Raw genomic sequence first — 24,028 nt, 5'->3', positions numbered from 1 at the left:
GCAGGCAGCAGGAAGAGACTGACCAACTGACCTGCTTTCTTCAACAAGGCCACACCTCTTCAAACAAGGCCATATGTACTCCAACAAGACACTTCAAGACCACACTTCCTAATAGAAACACACCTTATGGGCCTATGGGGTCATTTTTATTCAAAATACCACAGAAGCCATCAGTGATACCAGTCGGGGAGCTGAGGTGTGAATTTGCACTTGAATCAGATCATCTGGCTGCTGCAGGTGAGAAGCAGAGGGGCAATCAGGAAAACAAGTTGATGGTCCAAGTGATCACAGCAGTGAAAAGAAGTAGTAGAATTTGGTACATACTTTGAAAGTCCATTTGTAGGATTTTTTTTTTTAATTTCATACACTAATGTGAAAAAGAATATGCAAGGTTGACGTCAAAGATTTTTGGCTTGAACAACAGAGTGAGTGAGCAGCTGGCTACTGGCATAATGAGGATGCAAAAAAAGGTTTGGGGTGTTGTCTACTTTTGGACTGGACCTGCTTAGTGAAAGTGGCTTTGAGTAACATATCTTTTTGTATGAAGCTAGAATTAATTGAAGAGGAAGGAAGCTGTAAGTTGTGGGCCTCACTGCACACGGAACTGTGCTGACATGCGGCTGACAGACATGCTTCTGTGATTCTCTGTAGAGGTGAGTTCTGGGTACGATGTAGCTCTCCACCATCAAGCACAGCCTCACCTCAGGGTTCTACAGCCTAGGGCTAGGGAAGTGACTCCAGGGTTCTGTATGGGCTGGATTCTTAGTTTCTTTTCTTGGGCAGGTGGAGACAACTGAGAATACAGTGTGTTATATTTAGTCTCCTGTTCATGTACCAATGTATGGTAAAGGTGTCAACGGGATGCTTTTGGAATATCTGCAAGAGCTACACTTAAAATATTTTAAAAAGCTATTCCAAAGAGGTCTCCAGGCTATCTTTGTTTGTTTAAAGGGTATTGCAAGGTCATCACATCTAGTCCAGATTCTCGATAAATCTAAAATCACTCTCGCCTGCCATAGCTTGCATTAACTGCTTTCTAACCCTCTTCCCTTGAAGTGATTTCAGCATCTAATTCTAGCGTGTGCACGCTAGGGAAGCTGCAAGAGAAACTCTTAGGATATACATTAATGCCACAAAAGGACATCTGGGGACACACTTGCCTGGCTATTTCTTATTTTTCCCCACAGTTCGTAGATTAAGCTGCTGGTGTCTAAAGGGTCTGTACTTCCTAATGAAACACGTTGTGACTAATGTATCTGAGGAGCATAATAGTGGATTTATTTTTATCTGCTGCATTATGTTTGGCTTTCTTATTTATATTTGTTAAAGGTTTCACATACTTTTCAACATTCACTTACATTGGCAAAACTTGACTTTTTAAAAACTTAGTTGATAAACATCAGCTTCTGGTGGCTTTTGGAAGTGAGGTGTTCTTCCTCAGTCCTTGTTTATATGTCTTCTCTCTCTCCTCCGTTTAGGCAGCTGATATACCCATCCTTTTTCCATATCTCTCATTATTCCACACTTTTACAGTAGAGGTCAAAATTTATAGTGTCTACTGGTCCCTTGAAGACTCAGTAGGCAAAGTGAAGCCTTTTGTTGTTGGGGGGGAGGGGAGATGGACTTCAAGTTCAGTGAAGCTGGAAAATAATGTTTCTTTCCATTTTTATGTAGTTAATCATCTTATTAAGAAAACAGAATTTCATATTATTTGAGTTATTTTTCCAGAAACAAGCAACTGAAAGAACATATCTAGCTGCTGCTTACCTGCTATCTACATAATCCCTGCCTTCATTTAATAACATATTTTGTCATATCTCATAATGATTTATTAGATATACTTTGAATTATCTGAGATTATATATAAAATTTGTCTCTTTTTAAGAATTTATGATCAGGCTTATGAGTATATTAACACTTATGAAAATCTTAAAAGTGGGATAACATACAAATGTTATTTTGATAGGTGAGGACTTAAACAATGCCTGCCTATAATCATATTTCTTCAGCATGGTAAGTTGCCAGGGCCTGCAAGACTTATTTTCAAACTGTGTTTGCTGCCTGCCACTGTGCTACCAAAAATAAACTGGTCTGAGGGAACTAAGTGTGAGAGGACATTCCTGGAAGCTGTTTCATCTGAGGCCATTTGTGACAAAGCATTCATGATTTTTTTTTTCTTTTTTTGCAACTTCATCCAAATCACACTGATATATGTCAAAAGATCTGGGTCTCTCTCTCTCTCTCTCTCTCTCTCTCTCTCTCTCTCTCTCTCTCTCAAAAGCAAATATACTTCTTACTGCCAAATGTGTAATTGCAAAATTTGCTCTAGCTTGTATTTTGTCTCAACTATTTCAAAATCTGTTAACTGGAGTCAGAGACACCAAACAAACCACATACTACAGAACTATTTTAAGATGCAGAAAGGATTGGGAGTGAATTCAGGCATATGCCCAGTACCCTCCCTCCCCATGAGTTCTCATTCTCTCTCTCTCTCTCTCTCTCTCTCTCTCTCTCTCTCTCTCTCTCACACACACACACACACACACACACCACAATGGTGTCAGAGCCGGGAAAGCTGGAATCAGCCAAAAGTCCTTTAATAATCTGGTGACCTTGAACAACTTGGTTTGCCTCTTTGATCCCGGGTCTTCAGCTATGAAGTGTAGCCAATGAATGTTCTTAGGGCCAGTCGCTTGTGTCAAAATCATTAAGGTGTCACTTCAGTGAAAAGTCACAACTGATTTGCATAGAGACCTTTTGGTGTGTAAATCCGACCACTTAAGAATTCAGATGACCAGATTTGAAATGCACTGCCAGAGCACAGGTTTCTGTCAGGTACCCTGCCCAAAAGGAAGGAAGGAGGGAGGGAGGGAGGGAGGGAGGGAGGGAGGGAGGGAGAGAGAGAGAGAGAGAATTGGACCGGGGGTCAAACAGAGGTTCAAGGTTGTAGCCACTTTTCTTGTGAAGGAGGCAACATTATTATTGCAAGGATTGAGACCCACAAACCATAGAATGGGGCATTGCTAAGGATGTGACCCTCTAACCTCCGAAACATCTCAAAAATTTACAAACCCAGGATACATAATGCAGAAGAGGGGGACAAGAGGGCTGGACAAGGGGTGACAAAGGTTCTAGAGGCTTCTGCTTGAAGACTTTTGGGATGCAGAGTCCTCTGAAGGGAGTGAGGACTGGGATCCCCCCAAACAGCAGTAGAGCAAAGAGCAGTTACAGCATCTGTCCCCAAGAACCCTTCCGCGAGCGCCTCAGCTCAATGGGTTCTTGCATCACAGGCGTACCTGCCTCGCCCCCATCCCTACTCCTACGCGGGTCTTCGCTTGGCCCACCGCGCCCCCACCCGGCCGCTGTCACGGAATTCCCCAGACCCACCTAGTAACGGTTTTTGGATCAGCAGCTTCCGACCCCTCCCCCTTTTCTTTGCTCACTAGAGCCGCAATGCCACGCGCTTATGAGAGGGGCAATCCGCCCCGGAACCGACGTGAGCGGCCCGGGGCGGGGTTGGTGGAGGCGACCCAGGGTTCCCCCAGTTCCAGCTGAGTCCTCTACGCACCCCACACGTCCCTGTCACGCACGACCCCCTTCCGAGTCCCGCGCCTGTTCTCCCCAGCCTCCCAGCACAGCTTGGTGCTCCCTCCCACCCCACCCCCCTCGCGCCTGGCACGCGCAGCCGAACTCGGCGCCGCCTCCATCAGAGCCGAGCCGGCGGCTCATCCGAACAGCCGCCTCTGCCGCCGCCGCGCCGGTCCTCCGTGTCCCCTCCTGGTCCCGCCCTCCCACTCCCGGCGCCCCGGTTCCCCTTCCCGCCCACCTCCTTCCTCCATCTCTGGCCTCCTCTTGCGCTTTCACTGGCTGCAGCCCTCGCCCGGCCCGCCATCGGGCGGGCAGGAGGGCGGCGGCGGCGGCTCCACCATGAGCGACCAGGGCAGCAATCGGTGCGGCGGGGCGGACAGCCGCGAAGCTGAGCCGCCCCTGCCCCCGCCGCCCCAACCTCCGCCGCCTGGAGAGCCGGCCCTGGCCCCCACCTCCCCTCGCTACCGGCCGCCGCTGCCCGCTCCCCTGGAGCGCACCGCGGGGTCCGGCGAGCCGCCGGTAGAGGTGGTCCCGCGGCGCAAGGGTACGAAGGAGCCGCCGCCGCCGTCTCTGCTGCCCGGCGACCAGGAGTTGTCAGCGGCCGGTGACTCCTGCGAGGGTGTCAGGCGCCTTCAGGAGGTGGCGGTCCTCGAGGCGGCGGCGGGGAAGGGCGGCCCGGGGGAGCCCGAGGCCGGGGCTTACGGGGAGGGCGAGCGGCGAGGAACCGGAGACCAGCCCGAGACACGCTCCGTGTGCAGCAGCCGCAGCAGTAGCAGCGGCGGCGGCGGCGACCAGCGCTCGGGGCACCAGCACCAGCACCATCAGCCCATTTGCAAAATCTGCTTCCAGGGCGCTGAGCAGGTAAGGCCGGAGGGACTCCGGGTCGGCAGGCGGTGAGCGGTGAGCGCACCCGGCCGGCGAGGGTAGCTCTTTCAGCACCGCGGACAGAGCACGCCTCGCGCAGTGCCTTTTAGTCCAATTCCTTTTCGATGGAGGCAGATGAAGAGTCCCGTGGCGAATACAGAAGTAAATTAGCCAATGCCTTTGCCCTCTATCTGATTCTGCACTCAGGCACTCCTCTGGTACTTAATGATGGTAACATCATTAAGAGTTTGGTTTTGTGCGTGTGTGTATGAGTGTGTGTATGTGTGAGTTAATCAGGATTTTAGTTTATATGTAGGAACAAACCTCCAGCAAAGGTGAAGCCTTTTGCTATTAATGCGTCCAGCTTAGTCTTAGAATACAAATGGGGCAGTGGTGGAGTAAGTCATGCTACAATACCAAAAGAGGGTGTTTACTTATTGCAGATTTTTAATGAGAGAGGTGCTACAGTTCTTGCAAAAGGAAGAGCGTTAAAAGAAAGGCTGTTTTAGCCGATTGATGAGCTTGGTGCTCTGCTAGAAACACATTTAAAAATTATAAACACCATTAAAGGCATGTGCAAACTTCCTTGAGACTCATCATGCAGGGAAAGGATAATGCACCACCCTTCCAAAGTGTGTGAAAACATTAGGTCTAGTGTCTTGAAAAGTTAGGAAGCTGCAGGAGAATACACAGGCTTTCGGGAACGCAGTGCCCTGAGTCGATATTTATGATGCTACATTTAGAAAAGTAAAAGCATACGACTGCTATGAGCTGCTTTCTGCCATGCACTTCTTCTTTAGCAACGATTAAGAATAACTGCAGAGGAAATGCATCTGACCATCCACTTAAAAGTTATTAAAGAGATTTACTAGTAGAGCTTTCCCCCAAGGGCATTGGGGCCTATATCTTGCAGACATTTTGTATGTCAGTGGAACATTTATGTCATAACTCTAAGCACTATCTTGGAAATAGTGTTTAAGACTTTAGTATCATTCCCATCAGAGATATAAAAATTTAATTTTGTTTCTGGGATAGAGCTTGACGCTTGCATTCTTTTGGGTAAACTGCTTAGAAGGAAAAGAAATAGAGCTTAAGATTTTTAAGTAGAGGTGGAAACATTCACAAACATTCACAGTGAACTGTTTTCTTTTCAGGGCGAGTTGTTAAATCCTTGCCGATGTGATGGGTCTGTTCGGTACACACATCAGCTGTGTCTTCTAAAGTGGATCAGTGAGAGGGGCTCTTGGACCTGTGAACTGTGCTGTTACAGATACCACGTGACAGCCATTAAAATGAAGCAACCTTGCCAGGTAGACACAATGCTTACTCTTCCAGGAATAATTTTGTTAACAGGGATAAACTTGAATTTCATTTTTTCTCAAAAGATCTCCTTAATGCTACTTAAGAATATTTAATGAAACTTGCAGTAAGACCGAGGTTTAGAGGTTTAGATTTTGTAGGATGTGTGTAGAGAAAGCTGACAGTCTATCTGAGAGACTCAGAGGACATTTTAACCAAATCATTTTATTTAAATTTGTTGTTTACTGACTGAATTATTCCCAGTTCTGTTTCATAAAGGGTAAGTGGGTAAAATTTCACAGAATTCAGTTGAGTCTGTTTTATTAATTAGAGATGTTGTATTGCTTATTTGGCAGACAGTTTTCATTCATTCAGAACATGCTTAGCTCAGTTTACGGAAAAGAGATGCAAATAAAGTGGTCAGTTTACTATTGCAGAAATTTTCAAGCAAATCTGTGAGCTCAACTCTGAGTATTCTTCTACTCAAGCTTTCTGTAAGAGTTTTTTTTTTTTTTTTTCTTGCAGTTCAATTTTGTCCACATTAATTCTTGGTGGCATTTGGTTACATGGCATGCATAGGCATGCTCTCTGTAGCTGATCTGAGTAACACTGCTGAAACTGTACAGCATTTCAAACTTTGCTGTAAAATCACACAGTGGCGCAAAATCATAAGTGCACAGAGACCCCACCCCCCTCCCGCACACAATAGGTTATAGGCTGAGGGGAGTATAAACTATAGACTATTAAGGATGATAGGGGAAAGTGGGGAAATGTGTAGCAGAGATCTGGCAAGGAGATACAACAGCTGTGAAAGAGGAGTGGAAAAGCTGAGAAGGGAAACAAGGTGGAACTAGTGTCCCTTACCACTAGATTTGGCCAAGGCCAAACTGAAATTACATTGAGCTATATAACATGCATAACACTGTAGTTTCTGAAGGGATCCAGAATGTGAGTTATTATTGCATTAATAATTTAAATTTCTCACTATTTAATTGGTATCTTATTTATCATGCAATTAATTTGCATCTCTGAGAACTGCATTTAAGGCATGACTGGCAATCATGAAATGAAAAAGGGAATTTTCTCCACTTCAGGCTTACACATTACTTGAAAAGGGGAGGTATGGCCACACTGAAGTCAGTCACAGGCCTGATACCTTTTCCTGAACTTCTGAATGTGTCTCAGTTCATGGATCAACTTAAGCTGTCCTAAAAAAAACAGTTGGAACCATGTCCAAAGTCAGCCATGGCATGGTTGACATTGTTGTATCTCTGATATTCTTATGAACAGAATACATGGGAGGTAAGACATAGGAGAAATAAGGCAAATGTCGCTCCAGTAGTGAGCCTCCAGAGAAAGATGTGTGGAGCTACCACAGAACGCTAGATATTTCAGAAACTTTAAATGAGTTACTATATAGTCATTCTTTTTGAACAGTAATTTTTCAGTAAACAGAAGCAGGTTTTTTATTAACAGTGAATAGAGGTGAATGTCTACAGCAAATAATACTGCTTATAATAACTGTGACCCTAGAGCAAAAGAAATTTATATCTTTAGCTTCATTAAAATCATTTTAACAGACGCAAGTCTCCAAACTCCATTCCCTCAAAAAAAATCAAAATCATCCAAATTAACCCAACATTACTAATGTATTTAAGATCACATATATATGAACACATACATATATATGTATATATACATTATCTGGTTATTACACTGAGATGGAAAGTAATATTTAGAAACAAGGCTCATGAATGCTATGCTAGTAGGTTGGGTCATGCCAGACATGAAAGAACTTTGCAAGGCTACATTCAATACATATAAAAGTTGGTAGTTATATTTTAAGGTGCTAGGGGTCAAACCTAGACCCTCACATATACAGGGCAAATACTCTACCACTGAGCTGTACTCCACATCAAAGCTTGATAACCTTACCTAACTGCAATTGGTCATGAAGTCCCAAAGAATGGGCTCTTAATGTTCAGATGAAGAGACAGCTTGGTTCTCTGCTTGTCATTTGTGTTATGGATGACCCACAACCTGAGCTTTCACTCTGACTCTTAATGTGAGGCCCATGGGAGTTATCAGCCATCACTCCTGTCTACGTTCCTATGGTCTGGTACAAAACCAGCTCTTCCTTGGGCAGAATCAAACAGGAAGCATGTGCATGGCTTTTCTTTTCCTGTCTGTTGCTCTCTTCCATAAGAATAGGGTCATCTCATAGCTCTAGACAGATGGTTCACTGGAGTAGAGCAGAACAGAGAATAAACACTATTGAACACATTTACTGAATAGTCAGTCTGTGCCAGCCACTGTTCTAAATGCCTTACACACCGAGATACCAATATTCAGTCTTTGTAACATATTAGCAATATGTTACAAAGACTGAATCAACACTGTTATCTCTGTATTACACAATGTGAAACTGGGAACACAGCCAGTCTCTCCTGGGGGGGTATATCAGAATTTTAACTCAGTCAGTCTGGCTTCAGGGCCCATGCTCTTAACCACCATGCTGGAATGTTCTTCTCAGTCTTCTGCTAGCCTATCTTGATGTTTCAGGTCTTTCAAGAGGTTTCCTATGTGAGACTTGGTTTTAAACCAGCTCTCTAATAAAATTTCAAAAGTCTTGCTGCATGACAAACTTCCTACATTTTTACCGATTTAAGCAGTCACTGGAGCATATCACCTTCTGAGAGTCTGTGCATTGACTGGGGTCAGAGGGGAAGCTTTGTTCTGTCCAAAGCACTGCCTGGAACTGTGACCCAGAGGTTTGGTCATGTCAGTGTCCTTGAGGTCTTCCCCATTTGACTTGTTCTCGGTGGTGGCTGTTCCTCGGGGCTCAGTTTGGAGATGCTAACTAGTACCTTAGTTCTCCTTCCCCATCCTGTGCTTCTAGCATTATGGTGCCTGGCTTCGGGAGGAAGCAAGTAGGCATTACAAGTCCAGGAAGACTCAACTTTGGAAGTGACATGGGTTCACATCTTCTGTCTTCTCTTATTTGAAGTAAATTTAAATTTACTCGGATTCAAGAGACAGGCAAACTGAATTCACTTCTGGAGTCAGACCTGTCTTTGTCTTTAAAGAGAGACCCCCCCAACTCTTCCCAGGAGAAAGTGTCCAGTGTGACTCAGGTTCCTACCTTGCTATCTCTATCTGATCTTCATCGGGTCTATGTGGACCAGTAGGCATTGCTGTAGCTTCCCTGTTTGGAGCTCTGAGCTGAGGAGGCTATCAGTTCATGGACGCATGACTTGCCCTTGGTGTTTGGGGCGTTTCATTAACTACTTTCTGGAAGGTTTTGTTACCATCTTGCTTTCTTTGTTGTTCACTGAGAGATGGGGACAGTGAAGGCTAAGGAGCAGAGAGGCAGGAAACATGCACGTTTGAGTAAAACATGTGGCTGAGTGCCTACTATTTTGGTTTTACTTGTTTTTCTCTCATCAAGATTCAAATTCTCCCACTTCCCTCCTGTTTCAGTTATGCTCAGTGGCAGAACCTAGAAGAAAGTGAGCAGATATATTACACCTTAATTGGTGCATCATTAGCAGTGAAAGTTAATTCATCTGAGGTACCTAAAATGCATTTACCTTCCTCTCTACATGGCAAATCTATTTATTAATACATCCAAAATGATACGTTAATGGTATTTCAAGAGTAAAAGCTAATTCTGTTTTGAATCACATATAATGTCTAAAAATTGAGATGCATGAGCATATAAATTCACATTTACTTCCAGTTGTAGGTGACATTATAAACTGATAAAGCAATGTTGTAGCTTGTGAATGCTGTCTGATGGAGAGCTTTGAGGGAATAACGTTTACTAGGTAAGGAGCCACGTGGGACACTGTAACCTTGAAGTAAGACTCAGACTGCGGTGAATCCAGATAGTAAAACATATGTACAGGAGAAATCCCAATGTAATTGTACATACGAGTCAATTCGTAGCTTTTAACATATATTCACTGTGTGTGTGTGAGTGCACACGTGTGCATGAACATGACCATACGCCGTGACGTTCTTGTGGAGGTGAAAGACAGACTACTTGTGGCAGTTGGTTCTCTCCTTCTGCCACGCGACTTTTAAAGATCATACGTGGTTGTCAGACTTGCTATCAGGTGCCTTTAGCCTCTGAACCATCTCTCTAGCAATGACTTATTTTTAAAAAGGAGATGATGATGATGGCACCTATGCTATATGTCATTTTGAGCTTTATAAATATACATGGCGTGCTTAGAATGGCTCTGTTGTCCCTTTGTCTCTCATCATTGTTACTTGTTAAACCTGCTAAGACATAGGGGTTTGGTCCCCTCTGATAAGACATGCCTCTTGTTACCATCCCTGTAATGCCACTATAAAGTGAGGTTACTGCCTCTTTCCATAGAATTCTTTAAGTTTTATTTCTAACTAATTAATAGTACTTGTATAATCTTACAGTGCATATTAAAAGATGTTTCAATGCATGGATATGCAGTAGAATGATTATAGCTAGCTGATCTACACTTGATCTTTGCCTAAAGGCCGAGAAGTGATACAGCCAGCTTATCTATTCACATCACATATTTCACATTTTTTTTGTAGTAGGATCATGTAAAACATGTTGTTTTAACTCTTTTGAAATAAACGGAACATTGCTGTTGACTACCAGGTTTTACTCCCTACATCTAGCTGCAGTTTTATACCCAGGGACCACTGTCTCCTCTTTTCCGTACTCCAGCCCCAGCCCATCTTCTGATAACTGCCATTCTGCTCTCTTCATGTAACAAATCCATATCTTGTGGATTCCACATGCATGTGAGCACGTGGTGTTCTTACCTGAGCCCAAGCTTATTCCGCTTAACATGATACCCTTAAGCTTCACTCATATTATGGCAAGTGACAGAGGTTCTTTTTGTTTCTTTTGCTTTTTTAAAGACTGACTAGTGTTCCTTTGCATATGCACATCATCCTCTGTGAGTATTAGATTGTTTTGGATCCTGTACCCTGGTGATTGTGAATTTCATATATTTTTTAAATTTTTTAACATTGTTCTTCACCTACATTTTTACTTCTTGCTTTTTAAAGACAAAATGTATTCCAGTTTTTAACTGAACCCATTATTATACATTATTGATAAATTAATGTTTTTGAAAGCACGGAGATATATTGATCTCAGTGTTGTAAACATAGTCACATTCCAATTGTCTCTCCTTGTGAGTCTAAGTTACATTTATCTTGAGTCTTCTTGTATTTAGAGATCTGAGATTTGGAGAATTTTAAAAGTAGTTATTTCATAGGATAGTTCTATTCAAAGTTAGAAAGCCAGTGCCATTTGTAGTTTGGAACGGCTGCCTTTGGGTACAGTGCATGTGACAGTCAGTGAGAAGTTAGGGAGCCTGGCTTAGATGTGATTGGAGGGTAATGACACAGGTGGCGTGGCAGGGCATCACAAAACAGCAAATCAACACCCCTCCTACAAATTCACCTTCCTTCCCTGCCATTACCCAGGACAGAGGAAGTATCAGCACTGTCTACCTTGCCTTGTGGGCCTGGGGAAGAACTGAGCTTGAACATTAGACAGTCACCTTTTAAGGGACTGGGCCCTGGCCATTTTTACCCATCTTTCTTGGTGCTTTGCCTTTAAATTCTTGTAATGTACTCGGGCCACAGGTCTTCTCAGAGCAGTTAGAATAATCGGAAAGTCTCCCACAAAAGGTCAGGAACATAAAATTATTTTTCCGTAATGAGTCTAGAACTCATTACTTTCTTAAATGGGATATGGAGGAGATATTTTCACCTTCACAAAACCTCATAGTATAATGCACCAGGAGAAGCTGATGAATTGTCACTGAGATTTTGAAGAGTTATTGAGAACACATAAGAGCATGAACTCAGTCAACCTGGTATGCCCTCCCTGGGAAACATCCCCAGTTGTTCATGATGACTTCACTTCAGCATGTCCATGCGTGTGCAAACTTGTCTCATTTTGCCTTTTTATCCAGATCTTGCTCTTGTTTCCATCTTCACTGAGTTCAGTAGTAGATGAGGAGCTGAGGCAAAGCTTTCAATGATGATGTCTAATAACAAAAAGGTGATGTTCAAATATAATATTTCAGTTGTATATGATAGGATAACTTCTAGGCAGCTAAGATAAATCATGACCACACCACAAGAAAGTTTCTTTACCTTAGATAATGGTTTTGTTTCATTTACTTACTCATTCTCCAGATGGGTGAATCTGCATTTTACTCACTAGACAAGACATGATTCTCTGTTGAATGAAATATGTAGATGAGTTTGCGTACTACTGTAGTCATCATGTTTACTATACAGCACTGTCTGCTGTTGATTCTCCAATCCCAAAGCCAGATGACTCTGGGACAGGAGAAATGGGAGGGACGTAGGGAGCATTTGGAGTTTCATGTGTCCCTGTGTTTTCAAAATTCCATTCATGCTGAGCCTGGGAGGCAATGTAGACCATGTAGATGAGAACTTCCAGAAATTTTTCCTTTATACACACCTGCTTTTCCATATTTTAAGGAAGTTTTTAAGTGTGTCTTCCATCTGTTTTGATACTATTTCTTTCTTTGCTGAATATGACTGGTCACCTAGCTGCCTCCAGAAGAAAGGATTTACTGTACAGGTGTGGATGGATCTATCCCTTAAAACAAGTTAGGGTGGCAAAGACTATTCAAGAAAAGGACTACAAACATTATTACAACATTTCTCCATTTGATATCTGGTTATTTAAATCAGAAGGGCAGAATAGAAAGTTCATGAAGCTCCAAGGGCCATTGTGACTACTGTCCAAGCTCAGAAACTGCTGTCACCATTACCATACAGATGAATAGACAATGACTGTATTCCAGGGAAGTTTCATTTAGCAATGTTGAAGTTTGAATTTCACTTCATTTTAACATTTCAAAGAATGGTATTCCTTAGCATTTCCCCAGTCATTAAAAAAATGTAAAGACATTCAGCATACACAAAAAGCGGTTACAGAGTTGGGTCCATCCCAGACAAATAGAAGGCTGATGTAGACTTGAGGGTCTCATAGTGAATCACATGGGCAAAGTGTTTTAAGTCTTAATGTCTTAATGTTTGCAACTTTAAGTGAAGTTGTAATGAACTTACATAGTTTAGAAGACAGTGGCAGTTTAGCTTCATAAAATTATTAAATATTACTATTGTCAGTCACTAAACATTCAAACCATTGTTCTCTCCAGGCTCTTAGTTGACTCAGGTCACAGGGACGGTTTCCGTCTCGTCTGCTGGAAGGCAGGGCCCCAGAAGCCCTGGAGCAGGCTGTCCTCTCTTCTCTGCGAGTCTTGGCACGCATGTGAAATGTGCTAGTGGGCCCATCCTCATGCAGATTCTTGCAGTGTCTGTCACTCACCAGGTGTCTATAGTTCCTTCTGCACGTCCCAACACTGAATTCCTCCAGTGTTCTTAGGATCTCTAGACCTGGAGTCTTAATGGGTCATGAATAGAATGGGTGGAACAAGCTTTAGAACAAAGAATGCAGCACAATATTGTCGGAGATTAAATTTCAGGACTGAGCACATCCTCTCCTCCTGTGGCTTGGCAAGGCAGCCCCACCAGGGGGAAGTGATCGAAAACCATGCAGCAGAGTCCATGTCAGAAACATTCCCCCCTCCCCTTACTAGGGAACCCACAGGAAGACAAAGTTGTCAGGTATATGTGTGTAGGAGGCCTAGATCCAGTGCATTCATGGTCCTCAGTTGGTGCTTCTGTCTCCACGGCCCTCTTGAATCCATGTTAGTTGGCTTTGTTGGTCTTCTAGTGAAGTTCTTGTCCCCTCTGAGTCCTTCTATCCTTCCCCCAACCCTTCCACAAGGCTCCCTGTGCTTCACCTAGTCTTTGGCTTGAGTCTCTTTTTTGGTCACTTTGTGAGCATTCAGTGAACATTGGTGATAAGACAGAGTGAATGAGTGAATGTATGAGTGAGTGTTTTAGCTCTAGAATCGTGGAAGTTCTGTTACTTCTGCAGGGAAACTCTGCCTTAAGGAATTAATGTTGTTTTCATTACCCAAGTACTGGTTTTCTGCTTGATTGCTGTTCTTTTTTTTTTTTTCATTTTCTTCTTAGATCTACTAGCAGTGAGAGTCAAAATATGCCTGGGCAAATGTTTTCAGTTTTCCAGACCACAACAAAAAGCCTCAAAAGTAATAAAGAGATCAGTTTTTATAACCTAGATTAAGAAAGAAGGAAAAGGGGCAGGCAAGCTTACAGTGAGATATATCCACTCTTTAAAAAAATCTTAAAATGTCATGGAAAAAGCCTTAATAAATATGGAATTGCTATGTATAACACACTCACTTTCTTGAGATTATCACTGGTTGAAGGGTTTCACATAACATTTGCTCAGGGAGTTTGAATAATTCGTTGGAAATTTCACTACATGTTGATAGCTGTAGATGAGCTGCTGAGAAAGTCTACTGGTTATAAATTTTTGCTGTGAAATCTGCCACCTGACTGAAAACAAGGCTGTAGTCTTTGATGCATGGTTTGTACCATTGTAATATAACTTCAAAGATGATGATTTTAGACTGGTGGGTACACTTCCTGCACAGGGAGATACAGCAAAGAGCAGACTATTTCCTCCTTGGTCGTTTCCTGCTTTACCTTGCCTCTGGCTTTGCTGTGCTCTGACTAAAGTGATCAGAACAAAGGAAACTGAGCTTCCTTCTATTCTTGGACCTTCTGAGCATAGAAAGGATGACTCGGAGGACAAACCGGGAGTGCATCAGACCATTCAGGATGGCAGAGAATGGCCTGATGAGCAGATAATCACTACAATTACGAGTGAATGCATGGCCAGCTCAGAGGACTCTGCTGAGAACAACTGTATTGTGGTTTGTACTTTCTGTATCCTTGGATATTTGACAGCATGTCCCCAGTGAGAACAACTCATAATTCAACAGCTGTTCCATGTGATTTATGCAAATGAAGTTTGATATCAGTGAAGGTGGACTGTAAGCTGTTTTATGGGAGGAAATAAAGGAAACAGAAGCACAAACTACAGGCGAGGGCAATACAGGGAATTATTAAAGAGATATTTTCTGCTCCATCCATCCCTTAGGTTTGTCATGCTGTGCAAACTTCTATCTAATAACTTACTCTGTTTCCATTTTTATCTCCTCAAGTTAGTTCATTTTGATTGATGACACAGGGGTAGTGTCCCAATTGGAATAATGGAAGTTCTTTCCTTAATGTGCCTTTTGTCTTGCTTCTCTTTTTAGCCAGCTAATTATGTACAAGTGGCCAAGAGCATAATTTGGGCACAAGATAGAGGGGTGTGGACTCCTCAAGTGTCTAGCTGTTATTGCCGGAGCTCCCTGGGTACTTCTTTGCTATATATGGTCTTGCATTTGTGCCAAATGGCATCCTCCTTCTCAGTTAGCATCATGACACCGAGCTACAAAATAGTTTAGATGAATAGGGAACTATTTCAAGATACTTACACAGGCTCAGTGCATTTTTTTGGACCTGTTAAAAAAGATTTTAGGAAGTAGTAGTATCTTCTACAAATATCAAGGGACTTTATACTTTTTGTGAAAAAGATTTCAAAAGCTCCTGTATTAAACTTCTGCATGTTACGTTTGCATATTTTACATAAATATACATTAAATGACCTATTAGTTTTTTTAATTAACTGTGTGAAAACTTGTTAGATGGGTACAAAAGAAGACAGAGTCTCTTTTAGTCAGTATTTGTTTTTTTCCTTGGCCCATCTCTTTCCTGATTTTCTGAGCATTATCTTACCATCATTTTTTTTAATATGGAGAAAAATAGGTGGAAACATTTTAGTGAATATTTAATTTATTGGAGAGAAGGGCACAATGAAGAAAGATGGTGACCTTTGCCTATATAGTGTTTCCTAGGACCAAGAACACCCAGTGTCAGACCTAGAGGTTGAATCAAATTTTGATTGCACAGTACCTTTCAAGCCTCCTGCCACAGCATCTTTCTTTGTCTTTCATAACAGCCTTTCAGGAATAGTGCAGTAGCTTCCGTGGATTCCACTCTAGATCTAGACAACTTGAGCAGCTTAAAGAAGTAAAAACAAAAACACATCAGATGCTAGGCTAGCTAACAGTATTGCAAGGCAATTGTCTGAAATTTCTTGGGTAGCTTTGCGCTATGTGGTTCTCTGGCTGTGGAGTGAAAAACACATTGGTATTGAAAATTTCTGAGTGATTGTCAGGGATGCGTGAGTACTCCCCCTTTCTTCCATAACTCTCTTCTTCTGACCTGCTGTTGGTAAGGCTGAAGGTCATGTCCATGACAGACAAAGATACTTAGAAAAGAATGATGCCACCTTATTTGGAACATGATTGAGTTCTGTTCTTATAAGGTTCGGGGAGAAAATCACAAGACAGTTCTCAAGTGTCCTGTATGGAACTTTCACCATCAAGTGGCCATGAATGATACAAATTATTAATGTGACAGAGGTTGGAAATAGTTTGGGCATGGATGTGTGAGGATTAATAGTGTCGATTTGACAGAATCTGGAATGAAGTAGGAGACAAGCCTACATGACTGTGAGGGACTATCCAGATTAAGTTAAATGCTGGAATGTCTGTGAAAAGCTGAAAAATTGAAGATGAGATGTGGAAGATGCCAGAACCATGGGACCATGGGACTTCCCCTCTAAAGAAAGTAACAGGCTCAGAGTAGGGATGCTTAAGAGTCTATGTGTGCTGCAAGTAACACGTTGACAGGTGGGGGATACTCAACCCCTGTAAAGCCCAGATGGTTTCATCAGAAGCTCACAATGTTGGACAGGTAGCTATGGTATCTGTTCTTGATTTGGTTTGATCCTTGCTTTGCCCCCATTCTTCCCTTTTGGAATGCAGTTGTTAATTCTGTGCCATTGCAAATTGAAGGATAAATTTTGTTCTTGACTGTGTAAGAACTCACAGTTAAGATATTATTTTCAGTCTCATATATGAGACGTGTCCTTTGATCTAAACAGTGTTGCAAGTGTTAAAGACTGTGAAGACTCTTGTAGTTGTATTAATTACAATTTGCCTTACAAGAATGCCATGGGCCTATGGGGACAGGTGGCAGAAAGTTATGCCTTGAAAGTGACGTGTTTGAATGTCAAGTTGTTAAGGAGTGGAGTTGTGATGGTTAATAATGTCCATTGAACAGGACTTGGAGTAAAGTAAGAGACAAACATCTGGGAATGCCCGAGAGGGACTATTGTGATTAAGTCAGACTCTGACCATGCCTGTGACATTAAATGATTTTTTAGATCCATCTTAAATGTGAATGGTGGTCCTAGACCTCATAAAGTAGAGAAAATGAGCTGAGGAATAACAGTCATCCTTTTCTGCTTTCTGAATAATGACTCACTGTGCTCAGCTGCATCAAGCTCCTGCCACTGTGGGTAGCCTACCAGACAGACGGTACCTGTTTTGGTTATTATTAATTGTCAACATGATGAAATCTAGAATTACCTGGGAGACAGACCTCTGGGCATGCCTGGAGGGTGCCTGTCTTAAGTTAATTGATGCTCAAAGGCCTGTCCTAATTGTAGAAGGTCACAGGAGGCTGGGTTCTGTAAGGTGGAGAAGAAAGCAAGCTGAGCAGTAGCTTGCATGTATTCATCATGCTGTTTTTCAACTATTGGTAGGATGTGTCCTGACTTTTGGAGCGCTGGCTGCCTTGGGCTTCCTAACGTGATTGACTGTACCCCCCAAACTGTGAGCTAGAATCAACCTCCCTTTTTAAAAATTGCTTTTTTCAGAGTATTTTATCACAGCTACAGGGGGAGAAGCTAAGACATTATACTCATGTTGTGAGTCAACACAAACCCTTTCTTCCTCAAGTTGCTTTTGTCAGGTAATTTGTCACAGTAGCAAGACAAGCAATGGATACACAAGAGCCTGGAAGCCGATTTTACTCATGTCCCAGAGGTAACCACAGAATATTGTTATTTTCTACTATGAACTGTATAATCAATACTTTGTGATTGATTATTTTTTTATTTAATATTTACTGCTTCATTATTAGCACTGTCCTAAGCCCAGGACAGTGTTAGTTAAATAAGTATGACCTCTGATTCTAGAACTGACAGCAAATAGCTATAAGGCCTTGCTACTTATATCTTGTGTTGATAATTCTGTGGGAAATAAATTGAGTTTCATGGCTAATTTTATGTTCAGGTGCACCAGATAAATTCTTAGTCGTTACTCTGGGTGTGTCTGTGAGAATGTTCCTGGAGAGACTGACATTTGAATCTGTAAGTGGAGTAAAGCAGAATGGCTCTCTGTCCAATCTGGTTGGACCTGTCTAATAAATTGGAATCCCAAGCAGAGAAAAAAAAATGGCTGACTTTCCTTTGTAAGGAGAGTGAATTCCAACTATCTGTTTCTAAGTTGGAGAATGAGTTTGTTCTTGCCACGGCATGTGCACAGAAGTGCCAGCTCCTCCTGGATCTTGTTCTTACTGTCCTTCAGATTAGTTGACTTTCTAGGCCATTCTGTTGGCACTCCTGGTTCCTCGGTTTCCTGGTTCCACCTATCGCAATGTCTGCTTGGATTAGTCTCTAGCTCAGTGATTAACCATCTTAGGACTCATCAGTCATATGAACTAGATCCTGGCTATGAGTCTCTCAACATACACATGTACATACACATACACACACACACACACACACACACACACAAATAGAGACAGACAGGCATAAACAGACACACACACGTACACACTGATAAAGAGACACATACAGAATGAGAGAGAGATGCATGCAGACACAGGCAGACCCAGACACACACACACACATAGACAGAGACACACACACAAACACACACTGATACAGAGAGACAGACACATGTACACAGAGAAAGAGCAAGAGACACATGCACACAGACATACAGACAGATACACAGACATAGACAAACATAAATGGACATACACACATAGACATAGACACATACACACTGATACAGAGATACAGATACACACAGAGACACATACACATATACACACAAAAACACAGAGACACACACACAGACAGAGAGAGACACAGACATGTACATACACATAGACACAGGCACACACACAGATACACAAACACACAAAATAGACACAATTAGGTATAAACAGACACATACATAGACGCAGACACATACACACACAGAAACAGACACACAGAGACACACAGACACACACATGTACACACAAATACACCTTGTTGGTATTGGTTCTTTGGAGAACCCTGACAGCTGCCCCACATGATTTCTGAGTTTGTTAAAATGACAACGGATTAATTGAGTAGAGTGGACACTGACAAAAATAAATGAATAAACAAAAGCAAACAAATGTGAAAGAATCGGTAACTGTCTCACCAAGAATACTTCAAAAAACTTATGCGATTTCCCTCCTTCAGAAGCATAACTCCATCCCTTCTACCCTTTGAGTGTGGATTATATTCATTGATTTGTTTTCAAAGAATAGAGTGATGGGATGTTAGAAAGAGGGGAAAGAAATGGGTTTATGTTTGCAATGTTGAGCAAACGTTGCTTTAGTCACAGGCTAAAGGTTAACACCGTCTGGGAATGATAGCATCCTCAGTGACAGGTCATGTTGATAACATGTACCCCTGACCTGATGTGATGAAACTGTTTCATCTCAAACCCACACCTTGGTGCAGTTATACAAATATATATAAATCACTAGACAAATAGATACGGGAGAGGCATACCAAGCTCTTAAACGGCCTTAAAAGCTGAAAAAAGAAAAAAAAGAACGAGGAGCATCTGAGACAAGAAGAAACAAAAGGGTATGATGACAAAATGTAATACTGAACCAAGGTTGGCGCCCCGAATAGAAAGTGGAGATCAGGAAGAGACAGTGTGTTATCGAGTATGGAGACTAGCCAGTAGGTCCATCCTGGTGGGGGTTGATTTATCAGTTGCTGTGACTATGCAATGGCAACACTCAGGATTCCTAAGTGCTGGATTATGTTTTCATAAATACCTAATGGACTTTCTGTGAATATGTGTTAACTTATACATTCATACAGTTGTCTTCATCTACAATTTGTGAGGGAACTATCTGGGTTTATTTCTTTTAGTTTCTCTTCTTCCCACCCAGGACCTGGCATGTGGAATTAGGATTTTAGGATTAACTTTTCACTAGTAAATATGTACACAATATTTTTTACTATTTTCAAATAGCTGATATTCTCTTTAACTCCAGACTATACAGAAAAGCAAATCAGGTTGACACAACTAGCCTTTGAGACCTATGTTATACCCGTTTAAAATCTGCCATGTATCTTTTACGGGGGTTGAGGTCATATGAGGAGTATTGTAAAGCTTTGAAAGAAGATGGGCTTTGGGAATTTGCAGACCAGTGTAAGCTCAGGCACCTGGAAAACTATGTGGCAGACAGCGATATCATGCTTGTCAATTCCTTAATGCTGCTGGGTTGACCAGATCAAACTGAACACTTATAGATGGTTAATTATGGTATATTTTGAAATTACTTTCAATGCTGATTTTATAAGATAGTGATAACAAGTCAGGTAAAAACCAACTTTAAAATTATTTCCTTTCTAGAGAAATGCAATTTGTTTTTCCACTGAAAACACAGTTCTTAAGATGAATGGCTTGAGAGAAAAGTTCAGTCATCCCATCCAATGTCGCCTGGACACTTGGCTGCTTGGAGAATGAACGTTTGATGCTCTGATGTTCAACTTAATATAATTGAGATATATTGAAGTGTCTTCAATGACTTGGCCACTGTGAAAGACATGCAATGACTTAAAGAGTTGGAAATGACTTTTTCTTTTTCTTCTGGAGCTGTGCAAATTGATATTTGGACTTCCAAACCCATTTGGAAATAAATGGGTTCCATTTATCAGTGCAGTGGGATGCTGGACAGGCCATATTGTTTTTGCATCTCTGTCATTGATAGGAAATGTGCCTATAAAATGTTCTGAAGGATGAGGATTCCTTCTTCAGAAAACTTTTAATAGCGTGGAGATTTTTTGTTAGATCTCACAGTACTTGACTAACATGAATGGGTTACTTGCTTGCCCAAATTTGTTGGAACAAGTCATTAGTAACTCAATACCTTCAATTTTTAGAGTATAGGTATGCCTTCGCTGTTAAGAGTCTTTTATTGAGAAGAAAAGCAGCAGTCATGACTTAGGGAATGAGATGCTCCTGGTAATGAAGGCAAGAAGGAAGAATGATCAGTCATAGGAAATTATTCTCCGCAAGCCCTTCTCTAGGTTTCTTGTATTTTAGTATTTGGTTTCACACTTGAAAAGTTTAGGTCACCTTTTAAAAGTTGAGAATCCTCTCTGAGTAAATGAGTGGGTCTCCAGGAGTCTATAGAACAAGACACTTCTCTGCCCCCTCCATCCCTTTCCAGTTTTGTGGCAGAGAGCATCCCTGTGCAACTCTGCCCTCTAGTGTCTTCCAGGACCCACAGTCATGTTGTTCTTGGAATTCTGTTGAATTAGAGATCTCTGTGTTAGAGATATCTCTGAATTTTTTTCATGTTTCATAAACTTAAACATGACCAAAATAAATTCATCTAAGTTTTTCATGTTAAAATAGGCATTTATTTAAAAATCTTAAAAAATAATGACAAAAATAGGTATTGTCTATCATGGCTAACCTAATCAGTGTGAATAAAACTTTTCTATTTAGCTAGGCCTTTGGTTTTTTTTTTTTATCAAAACATGTGTGTGTGTGTGTGTGTGTGTGTGTGTGTATTATACACACACATATGCTTGCTTTTGGGTTAAACTTTGGGCATTTTGGGAATAAATTTTAAAGCAGTTTATGTTTAGAAGGCATGTAAACTCAAGCAGAGGAAATTAATTTGCATTCATTTTAAGGAGAGCATTCAATTATGATTCCTCATTGTATTTTTGGGTGTGGTATGTTTAAAGAGAAGACAATTATAACACCTAGTGGTATCAGACTATGTGTGATATATTGAAAAGCAAACACTTTGGGGAACAAGGCACAAATTCTTTAAAGTAGCATAATTATGTAGTTTCACATGTACAGAAGAAATTACTGGCCGACAATTGGATAAACTTTATTATTTAAAAGAGAAACTGATCACATATTAGCTTCTGTTTTTACATTTTCAAAGAAAACATTTTACTTTGCTTTAGGGTCCATTTCTCAAGAGGATTAGATGAGACACCATTTTCATGATGTAAAGCTTATGAAGTGTATTTGAAAATGAGGTTTTTCATTAGCACTGATTATTTTACTAATGGCAAGCCATCATGCTTGAGGGAGACTGTCTTCCAGGCAGCTTTAGTTCTCAGTGAACAGGCAGCTGAACATTAATTAAGCTCTAACCACCGAGGCTCCGACCATCCTCAAGGCTCTTTCATCGTGAGAGGATGTGTGAAGAAGACTATTTCTTCTGTAGTTGTTAGTCCCTAGTTTTGTGTCCAGAAATAACAAAAAAATCAAAGAAAAAAAGGGAGAGACATGAATAATTTTATTTTCCTAGGTGGGAAATAAAACTTAACTCTAGAGTTCAATGTATTTTAACAACCTCAATAGTTGATTTTGGCAAAAACAGTTTGTCTGGAAACACATATAAATTCCCTTTCCATATTAATGAAGCCAAAATTGCTCTCGGTTGAGGCACCAAGAATATGACTTATCATCAGTGGTGTTCTAAGGATCTTGTTTTGTACCTGTCCCTACCTTACTAACTCACGTGGCAGGAAGCATGGCAGGCGGTGGCAGGAATGCTCCCTGTCAGGGAAATCCGTTTCAACTCCGGTTTTCAGGCTTGTAGGGGGAAGCTGAGCAGGTGCTGCTGAGTGTAGGCAAGCAAGCTTTTGTGCAATGATAGTGGGTTCACAACATTCAGTATACCCTTTTCACCAATTTATGTAGCTTTTTCAAGATAGACCGCTGGATTTCAACACTACGGGGAGCATTTGTCAATGCATTTGGTTTATTCATCTAAAATTAACTACTTAACACTGGCAGATAAAGATTACATATGTTTACCTTGTAAAGCACATTGTTTACATGTATATAAAATTGCAAGGAGGCTAACACAAGCTAACTGACATATATATATGCATATAGCTACTTATTTAGTATTTGTTGTAAGAATCTTTAAAATCTACTACTTAGCTATTTCAAGAATACATCACTACAGTCCTGGCTATAGTTCCCATGGGTCTCTTGAATTTTGATCCTTCCTGGTTGAAAATCAAATCCTGTGGCCATCTCTCTTGGCCTATGGTGACTATGCTCTATTTTTTGCTCCTGAGTCCTTTGTCTTCAGATTTCACATAAAGGAGAGATCATATACTATTTGTCATCTCTCTCTCCTTCTCTCTCTCTCTCTCTCTCTCTCTCTCTCTCTGTGTGTGTGTGTGTGTGTGTGGCTTATTTCACTTAATATAATGTTTTGTTGGTTCATCTATGTTATTATAAAAGTATTTCTTGTGCACAACTGAATAGTATGTCATTGTTAGATTTTGGAAGCAGGTAAATGATTCAAAAGGAAACTGGGGTATACTACTGGAGACTGAAGAGTTTATTATAAGTACTACAATTGCTGTGGACAGACAGAGGCAGTGACCTGATGGGAGATTCCAGGCCCCAACATCATGCAGCAGATGAGGAAACTTCTTTTTATACCTTTTTAAATACATTTTGAGAGGTGAGGCTTACATCAAGAGCTGAGCCCAGACTCAGTAAGCCCCAAGCAGAAGGGGAACAGATGTGGCACTCTTGATGTGGATCCACCTCCCAGGTGAGTGCGGCAGAGGCAGGTGTGCTAGCTCAGGACTGACAGATAGCATCTAATATAGTGTCTGGTAGTATCTGTGGGATGAGGCTGGCACAGAGGCTGGATTCTTTTCATTACATTCTTCTAGTCATTACGTGTAGATGCCCCATTTTCTCTTTCATCCATAATAGATGGACAGACACAGGATGATTCCATATTTTGTTGCCATGAATAATGTCGCAATAGACTATTATGGTGCGAATAGCTGTTGTATGTGGCACAAGTGGCCCTTGCATGTATGTAGTTCATTTCTTTTGGAGTATACACAGTGTTAGGATTCTTGGGCCATATGGTAATTCTGAGAATTACTTCTGGAGCAGCCCTCATGGATTTCTACACCTGTACAAGTTTACATTCTCAAACACCGTGCAGACTTGCCTTTCCTCTCTATTCTTGCTCTTTAGCCTTTTGATAATAAACATTCTAACAGGTATTAAGTAGTAACTAACTGTGTTTTCTTTATATTTTCTTG

General features: G+C 41.4%; 1 protein-coding gene across 2 annotated transcripts in view; it reads left to right on the top strand.

The window, feature by feature from the left end:
* The first annotated feature begins 3,565 nt into the window (after positions 1-3,565).
* Positions 3,566-24,028, top strand: part of Marchf11 (membrane associated ring-CH-type finger 11) — a 107,936-nt gene continuing 87,473 nt past the window's right edge. The window contains exons 1-2 of one of the 2 annotated variants that reach the window (XM_060380412.1): positions 3,566-4,449; positions 5,607-5,762. In XM_060380412.1, coding sequence (XP_060236395.1) covers positions 3,928-4,449; positions 5,607-5,762 — 678 coding nt within the window. In that variant the 5' untranslated portion in view covers positions 3,566-3,927. The remainder of the gene's footprint in view (positions 4,450-5,606; positions 5,763-24,028) is intronic. The other variant, XM_060380411.1, reaches the window with a different exon arrangement.

Source organism: Meriones unguiculatus, chromosome 3, assembly GCF_030254825.1.
Source record: "Meriones unguiculatus strain TT.TT164.6M chromosome 3, Bangor_MerUng_6.1, whole genome shotgun sequence".
Lineage (NCBI taxonomy): Eukaryota > Metazoa > Chordata > Mammalia > Rodentia > Muridae > Meriones > Meriones unguiculatus.
This window is presented reverse-complemented; position numbering and strand designations above follow the sequence as displayed.